This window comes from Polyodon spathula, chromosome 9 (assembly GCF_017654505.1).
Source record: "Polyodon spathula isolate WHYD16114869_AA chromosome 9, ASM1765450v1, whole genome shotgun sequence".
Lineage (NCBI taxonomy): Eukaryota > Metazoa > Chordata > Actinopteri > Acipenseriformes > Polyodontidae > Polyodon > Polyodon spathula.
Genome location: NC_054542.1, coordinates 49,713,508 through 49,722,954, shown reverse-complemented (window position 1 = coordinate 49,722,954; position 9,447 = coordinate 49,713,508). Strand labels below are relative to the sequence as shown.

The 9,447-nt window shown below is 34.4% G+C and overlaps 1 protein-coding gene across 5 annotated transcripts; it reads right to left on the bottom strand.

Moving 5' to 3' along the window:
- Positions 1-293: 293 nt before the first annotated feature.
- LOC121321040 lies at positions 294-7,304 on the bottom strand. 5 transcript variants are annotated; one of them, XR_005950909.1, is made up of 7 exons: positions 7,185-7,303; positions 6,159-6,509; positions 4,336-4,452; positions 1,847-1,963; positions 1,415-1,461; positions 493-1,106; positions 294-447 (listed from the first exon to the last, which is right to left on the bottom strand). XR_005950909.1 is itself a non-coding variant. In XM_041259950.1 (6 exons), exons 1-6 carry the CDS (start codon positions 7,225-7,227, stop codon positions 981-983), a joined length of 798 nt encoding a protein of 265 aa, XP_041115884.1. In that variant the 5' UTR covers positions 7,228-7,304; the 3' UTR covers positions 463-980. The 5 variants fall into 5 exon arrangements, 3 of the variants coding, with proteins under 3 accessions (XP_041115884.1, XP_041115883.1, XP_041115885.1); XR_005950910.1 differs by lacking the exon at positions 294-447 and adding an exon at positions 5,654-5,716 and having other exon boundaries at positions 463-1,106; positions 7,185-7,304; XM_041259950.1 differs by lacking the exon at positions 294-447 and having other exon boundaries at positions 463-1,106; positions 1,847-1,960; positions 7,185-7,304.
- Positions 7,305-9,447: the final 2,143 nt, after the last annotated feature.

Here is a 9,447-nt window from a genome sequence, read left to right as displayed (position 1 = left end):
TCCACAATTAGTGCCTATCGGCATCTTTGAAACTAGCCCTTAATGATAAAAAAACATACAAGCAAACTGTAGTTAAACCATATTAAACAAAACAACTACTAAAACAAAGCAGTCAAAGATATTGTGCCAAAGACTAATTTACATGAATCACAAGTGTATGTGTGTGTGTGTGTGTGTGTGTGTGTGTGTGTGTGTGTGTGTGTGTGTGTGTGTGTGTGTATATATATATATATATATATATATATATATATATATATATATATATATATATATATATATAACATATAATAAACATGAGCATGTATTGCTATAGAGTCAAATTAAACAATTAAACAATGTTCTAACAATATAAATATGGAATATAATAATCAATGGAAACAGAAATAAGGTCTTCATTTAATATCAGTATCTTTTGAATGTGTACCATGTACATGTTCAGTTTAAGACCTCTAACACTTTGAATGTGTACCATGTACATGTTCAGTTTAAGACCTCTAACACTTTGATAAACAAACACATTTAAAAAGCTGAACACAGGCAGCTTCCTGAGAGCAAATGAGATGCCAGTACAGTATTGATGAGCTCTCTGTGCACTGGAGGTCTATTCAAATGAGATGCCAGTACAGTATTGATGAGCTCTCTGTGCACTGGAGGTCTATTCAAATGAGATGCCAGTACAGTATTGATGAGCTCTCTGTGCACTGGAGGTCTATTCAAGTGATACAAACTGCAGCAGTATTAAATACTTTGACCGCCAATTGAAGATTTTGAGCAAAGGATGTTATTTTGTGCAGGGCAGCGCTTTTAACTGTACACGCCTACACTGTCCCTGCTGTTTAATCAACCCAATAGAACACACAATATACCCACAGAGTAAAAAAGAGTAAAAACACAGAGCATATGAAATGCTTTAACCCTAGAATGGCATTATATCTGCAGACTGAGTGTTACAGCAGCCTGTGTTTGGAATGTTTGGATTGTTATTCCCTCTGCTGCACTCGCACTTCAGTGTATACACTTTCTTTATTCACGTCTCTCTTCTTTTTATCCGGTTTATTTCTTCTCTGATTGAAATCCAAGGCAGCATAATCCAGCATTTGCTGATTCTGCAAAAGAGGCCATTATTGAACTGCTGTATTTGACGTGATATACCAGTGGAATTCCTTATCAATTCATTTGCATCAGTTATATAAAATATTTGTGCAATACTTATTAGCAGAGCTAGAAGTGCATGCATAGACATGTAATTACACAGTAACGACCTTCAGTTTGTTACATCATGTAATACAATGGTAATAGTTAATTCCAGTGTAATTACACACATATGTTTTCTCAAACATACATTGTACTATTATTAATATTATTTTTAATGGACAGTCGATATTTTTTTTAGCACCAAGATGAATAAATATACCTGATCATTTGCTGAGTCAACATTTGTGTGGTCTTGTACAGTCTGATCTGTTAAGCATGTACGAGAGAGAGAGAGAGAGAGAGAGAGAGAGAGAGAGAGAGAGAGAGAGAGAGAGAGAGAGAGAGAGAGAGAGAGAGAGAGAGAGAGAGAGATATTCAGTCATGTATTAGTTAATGTTTACTTGCACATGGAAACAAGTACAAGTGCAGATTATCAGAAGATTTTTCTGAGGTTTGGTGTTTGTTATGAGCAATAACAATACAAGAATGAATGCAATGTGTTCCCCTATTATTGGAAGTAAACCCAGTTTCTGTGTGTAAACAGCCCTGCACTGCACTGTCAGTATGTTAGCTTAAAAGCTCCACATGGACATATTAAATGCTGACTAACACGTAATGGGATATAACTTTAAATACACTTGACTCATCTTACCTGAACAGCACTTAAATCTCCCTTCCTGGATGCACAGGCACACAAGGGCAGTCATTGTAATCAGCAGCACGATGTTTGTCATGGACAATACAATGACAGGAGGAGTGAAATATCCTGCTGATTAGAGATAACATTCAGAACATCAGTAATCTACATTTATTACATGTTTCTTGCATTTCACTGTATACAACAGTAATAATTCATTTTCTGTGATATTGAATATTATTTAGAAATGTGTGCTGTAAACACAGTGCTTATGTTAGGACCCCAAGCCTAAATATAATCCCATCGGGATAGGGTCGACCCCATCGGCTTGGTGTTAATTCGTTTTCTGCGTGGGGTTGTCTTGTGGATGCTCCCATCGGGATGCAGAAAATTAATATTAACCAACGTTTATCTGATGAAGAATATGCGATGCCTTAAGATCCGATCAGCCCTTGATGTCAAAGTGAGACTGCTTTGAATTACAGATCTGAGTTTGAATTATTCTTGGGTAGCCCCAAATGTGTTAAACTAGACTACTTTGGAATAAAATCCAGAAACAAACCAAAAAAAAAAACTGTTACTGCAGTAATAAATACATTGCATGCCTGTATTTTTAAATAGAATTATCAAACCATCCAGTTTATTTACATTTCAAAAGTAGAAAAGCACATCTTGTTCAGTTTGGATTCTGGTGAAGTGGATTTTCTGCATTGCGATGGAAGCTTTCACAAGGCAACCCCCAACATGAAAAGACGTTGGGGTTTTAACAATGTTTAATAATCTATCTATCTATCTATCTATCTATCTATCTATCTATCTATCTATCTATCTATCTCTCTGTCTCTCTCTCTCTCTCGTGTATATATATATATATATATATATATATATATATATATATATATATATATATATATATATACATTATAATATATATATACATTGATGATACATCCATCTAATTTAAATTTTTAAAATATACTAATGCTATTATAATAATAATAATCATCATAATCAAAATCATAATTGTAAATATAATCATTTAAAATGATTTATTTAACCAAGCAATGTACCCATTGAGACCATCATCAAAATTTACTAGGTGCAATAATTTAAAAATTATAAACACAACCAACACAATAAAACATGCATTTCAAGCATGATCAGCAGCACACAGAGATCCGAAAACACAATACAAAGAATATCTATTATTAAATGTGATTGTGGACTGAAATATATTATTTATTTTTTTTATAACATTATAAATATATACCTAAAGTAAGCACTTATTGTAAATGAACTGTTTATTGTGCAGAGACTATAAAATAGGTCATCATATCCAAAAACTGCAAACTAACAAGAAAAATTGGTCGGCTTTACATACTACTGTCTGTAGCAGAGGAGCTGCTAGTGTATTTGAGAAGTGAAGTTGTGTTCAGCACGCAGCAGACTAGATGTACTTGTGTGGGATACTGTGTGTGATGCTGGAACTCACTTTGACAATAGACAAGTAAATGTCTTTCTGTCCAGTGAGTTGTCAGAACATAAAAACAAACAAACAAAAAACCCCTCTCATTCATTTTTAGTGCTTTGCTCTATTACGCCTTCAGTGACTTTACAGACCTAATGATAATAATAATGTATTATATACATTATTATTGTTTTTATTAGGTCTGTCAATCACAGTTAACCTGTTCATTCTTCATTACTGAAGCAGAGCATGGTCGTATCATTCGTTGTTCTTGCATTAATTAAAATTATGTCTTTTCGAAAGGCTATTTATACAGATTTTAAATCAACTCATTTTTGCAATTTTAACTCAAATCAGATACAAAACACTGAGCACCTGGTGTTTTTATGAAATCAAATGACTTCACATGAGCTCAGTATTTTGTTATCCCAAGGAACAATACTACTCAAACAATCAACAACCCTATCTGCTTGCTATTTAACATGCAACTAAAATGATGTATGTGCCCAATAGTTTCTAACCCTACTGTCAATTAACAATGACACATATGACTCAAATGAGCTCCACACTTCAGATTTATGTGTCTCTCTGTCTAGTGTTAAGTTTTCTAGAGTGCAACATTTTACGGAGGGTTTTAATTTCTGAAGCCATTGTTTCAGTAAGGAATTTGCTGGATAGTTTTTTTTTTTTTTTTTTTTTACTTAACATTAATTTCTAAACATACTGTCAATTAACAATACCACATATGTTTAAAGTTTAGCAGAGTGATTGTATTTAAGTTAGGGTTAAGGTTAGGGTAATGTGAGATGTGACTATTATATTTTGCAAGGTGTTTAATACATTTGAAATGTACACTTCATTTTGCAGCTGTAAGCAGTATTTGAAAATTCTGTGTGACACACCTGACATGCTTTTCCAGGAGAATGGAATTATGCCTAGGTTTCTGCATTGATTTGTTAATGTTTATTTGTTTTTTATTAGCAATATTTTATTTTTGCATGGCAGTGTGCAAGAAAAAATGAAATCTGATCCTTACTGTCCTCCTCGGTTCCATTTCCAGTACTGTCCTCCCCACATGTCACCAGTGCACAATAGTAAGACTGCACCGATTCAGAGAGAGGAGGCTGAAGAATCCCTCCTCTGCATTCAACACCTAAACACAGCAAGGTAAAGATTCAGCAATATTTCTTTTTACTTATTAACATTTCTGTCAATCTTTATGACACACCATGGCCCACATTCACAAACCATTCAACCCATTTGCTAAGTCAACACACAGATTCAAAAAAATAATGACACTCTCCATAAAAAAAATAATTAAATGAATGTTTCAGTCATCAAAATTGGGCTTGATAAATAACTATAAAATTGTTTTTTGTATTAAATTGTTAGGTGTATTAAGTAAGTGTGTAGTAAGTAAGAATGAGGCATACTGTATTCTTAGAAGAAAACGATACAATAATACCAGCATGGATTGCTCAAAGGTTACATCTCTATGATTTGATTTATGTTCTTGTGCAGTCAGTTTTGAACATGGAAAGGTTATTCACCTGTGACATGTATGAAGAACGGAGGTCTTTAATATTATTGTATGCTTGCTGTAAACACGTACAGTAATGGTCTAGTGTAGTTAATACTAAACAATACAATAATAATAACCTATACTAATCAATACGCTGTTGGGGCATATCTGTGAATATAGCATAACTGTATTAAGAATCTTAGTTATTTTTGCCCAAGTGTTTTTCCTCAGATTGAAGGTGCTTTGTCAAGTGTAATGTGATTTCAAATTGAAGCACAGCTATGTGTTGTTTGTTTGGTTATTTACTACATGTTATTTACTATGATAATATTTATTTTTCAACTTTATATATGTGAGTGTTTTAAAGGCAAAAAAAAAAATTTATATATATATATATATATATATATATATATATATATATATATATATATATATATTACTGTGTGTGTGTGTGTGTGTGTGTGTGTGTGTGTGTGTGGTGTGTGTGTGTGTGTGTGTTGTATGTATATATATATATATATATATATATATATATATATATATATATATATATCTAAGTAGGATTTGTGCAATAAAGAATGTTTAAAGTTATATTTTAAGTTTACCACATTTATGTAAGGCGGTTATAGGGTTTATTGACTCTGTTAATGGTGTTGATTAAAGATCAGCTGATTTAAATAATCATACAAATTAGTTCTGATCTGTTTACTGCATAAATGAGGGATTCAAGCCCATGTCCAAGAACACTAGAATGGTAAAGGAGAGAGCACTGCTGCCACAACAAGATCACCAAGCAGACTGAACATTGTTTAATAACAGCAATTAACATTACCCAGGATAGAATATTCTCTTGAGGAGCTGGCTGCAATTGAATATTCTTTGTATTAAAAGATCTCTGAGACAACAGTAGAGACAAGATCAACAGAGGGGAATTGAACTTTAGTTTGACTGCACTTTATGGATTCATTTATAAAACATTTATAAATGTGTTATTACATATTGTGATCATTATTAACAAGGAACAGAAGCTTACAGCAACTTCCTAATGACACATTACTAGTGTAAAGGTCCATGTTATAAAGTAATTACAAAATGCTCAATTTGTATTTCTTCAAGTTATTTATAATTTATAATATTTATAATAAATAATATTTTGGGCCAATTTATTATGGGCCACAAGAGCTAATGTTTTATTCTTAAGAGAAATGATAAGATACACGGCATGCATTGACTGTGAGAAGTGCAGATAAAACATATTTCAGTTATATATTAATTTTAAACCAAGAAACATTTTAGAGGAACATTCCAAATATATTTTAATGAACCCTTGAGTTTACCTTTAAGCAGCAGTGCAGTTCCAGTCCTAAAATGCATACGACTGTCTCTCAGCTCTGCGCAGTAATAAACAGCCACATCCGATGATTCAGTCTTTAAAATTGTGAGGGTAAAACTGCCGGAATTTGTTTGTGTTTTGAAATGTGAATTATTGATAAATTCTCCAATAAAGGTAGGCTTTGATTGTTCATCATATATCACCATATACTTAGGAGGCTGTCCAATTACTTGATTCAACCAAGTAAAAGTGCGGTGCTGAATATGTGATGTAGAGCTCTCCAGAGTCACAGACTCTCCAAGCTGGGCTGTCACTGATAGATGTGGCTGGACAATGCGCTGTGCTGGAATTTCATCTGTAAATTACAAATCATGACTGTGAGGGTCTTCAGACAATTAACACACAAGCTTCCCATCTGAATATCAAGCTATCCCAGGCATCTGTTTAAACTACCATGAGCTTCAGTTCATTAAAAAAGGTCTGATATACAGCAGACTCTCGCTAATCCGGAGCATGCTAGAATATTGAAAGAAAGTAATATATTAACTGTAAAAAACAAACTTCATAAAATAAACTGTAAGTAACAAAAACATAAAACAATGACTAGCAAGGTATTTCTAGCATGGCACAGATTGTGATCAGGACTAATCAAATCACCAATCTAAACAAGGTCCAGTCCTAGTATGTTCGGATTAGCGATTTAGCGGGAGCTGTTTTAATTATTAATTAATTAACAAGCACAGTGATGAGACCCCTTTTATGTTTCTCATATTTTATTTTGTAAAATTGGATGTCAGCGCAGATTCAGATTCCTTTCATTTTTATGCAAATTACAAACAAAAAATAAATGCAAGATAAAACTTAACTAAAGAGCTGGTTGCTGTTTTTGTGTCTGACCATTTGCTTCAGTTACAAATTAAATGTTTCTGCAGGAAAATAAATATATGTCACATTAAAATGGTTTTTGTAGCAGTTTTCTATTTGATGTAGAGTACTGATGAAATGAATAAATAAACAGGTTCACACTTACATGCGATGCAGAACAATGCATTGAGCAAGAAGAGTCTGTTCATTTTAGCAGCTCCTCTGATCTGATGACTGGTTTTCCGTTGAGTGACCAAAAGATGAAACGGAATGCAGTATGTGACTTGAAAAATGTACCTCTCAGCAACGCAATAGGCAGGCCATCTATGTGATTGGGTGACTGAATCAGGAAAACTATGCCCTGATTTCAACATTTCAAAATACTGTATCTTTTAAAAAGAACAGCTCTCTAGCCTGCATATACTGTAGAACAACAGCCATAGGTGCCTTTCTGAACTTAGATGGGGTTTATAGGTGGAATTTATATTGGTTATTGTATTTATTTATTTCAAAAAGTCAGTCAGTCTAATAGTTTAAACAGAGGGCATGAATAAAATGTCTTGCTATATGTATTGATTATTTGAGAAAATAATGAATTTTCTTTTTCATGTCCATGAACATAAAAGGTATTTTAATGTCAAAGGCTGTGTTTCCAGGCAGCTTAGAAAGTCCATACCCTCTCTCCACTGTCATGACTTATGTGAGGTAGCGCACACATACCACACACATTCTTCTCCGATAGGAAGTGCGCATTTTAAGCATTGCACCACTTTAAAGGGGAGGGGGGAGTCACCTTTTCATCCTACAGAGCTACACGATTGTTTGTTTTGCAGGGAAACATGTTCTAAAGCTGCACCTGATGCAGTGCTTACAAAGGTACCACGAAATGTTCCTGTCAGGACAACTGAGGAAATCAGCATCTCCGCTCACTTTTTTTTAAAGTAACAAAAATGCTTATTCACTGCCAAACATGAACTACTTTAGATGTGTAATGACTGCAGTATAGGATATTTAAGGTTAGAGTTTTGGTGTTGGGAGAGGATTGTTCATTGTTTTATTAACAATGATATCATAGCCAATCAGAGTGCAGTGTCCTGTCAGGTGAATTTCTTGTTACCTTTGTAAGGGCAGCGCACCTGATGCTCATGAGACAGCAGTGAAAATCCTGTTTGTGATGTGACCTTGCACAACTTTCTGCTATAACTAAAGGCCATAGCAAGCAATTCCTTATTAGCTACTGAGATCTGCTGGAAGTAGCCCTGGAAAGATTATTTGACCAAACAGAAACAAATAAGCATTCAGTACGGGTGGTATAGAGACCTCTTCAGTCAGTATAACATTAGAATAGCTGCATCATAGCACTTGCCGTGCTTCAGCACAACCTACAAGCTTTGTGGAAACCCAGCTTAAGAAAGCTTTACAATATCAGTAGAATGTCTGTTTCTAATGTTGTAATTATACCAGCCTTTTAATCTACTCCATACCGCTGCCTTTTAAAAAACAGAGAAGCTGAGACGTCACAGTGAGGATGTAAAAGAGATGGACATGTGGGTTTGAGTCAGGCTGAAATTACTGAAAGTACAAAGGACTAGCAGTGCTGTCTATATTTATGTGGAGTGGTGGATCAATAGGTGTTTTGTCTCCACTTAAATGTTAATATACATTTTTTTTGGTACACATTAAGGAATATAATGTTTTCCTAGTGGTTTATTCCAGAGCCAGCAGAAATAACAGCTGAAAGCCAAAATACTAAGGATGGGTCAGCTGACTGATCAAAGAGATCCACACAGGTCATGTTAAATAGGTACGAAGAGTAGTTAAAGTAAAACTTATATTCAGGGTTACACCTGGAGAGGCATAAGACCTGTATGCCCCCATACAACAAGCACCGTGCCCCCGGCTTTGATGGAACAGGGAGCTTTATCTCAACTGTTTTCTCAGTGAAGTAATAAAATAAATCAATGTGTGCAGGACCCTGTGGCAGGGCAGAGGGCTGAACATGCATGCTTGTTTAGTAGGGATGCGGTTGAAACTCATCCTGCAATGTAAAATTCTGCATTCTCCCTCTTCCAATAGGACAGGCCTGTGAAACATGGAAGAATGGGTGTGTTTTTATTACATTTTGCACTGGAGCAAACGCTGACTATATCAGGTCCACTGTACAGAGCTGCTCACAAATGTCATGAAAGGTCAGTAACACTTTACATTAAGTGTCTCTAATTGCTGTGTGTTTAGATAATAGTTACATATGTAAATGCACGTGTACTTCCACATAATTACAATATAATTATGCATAGTTACAATGGACCTAACGCATATCTTTTTACACAATAAATATAAGTACACAATTGTGCCAGAAAAGGGTTAGGTTTAGGGTTAGGGGGATAGGCTTATGCAAAACATTGTAAATATGAGTGTGTATGTACTAA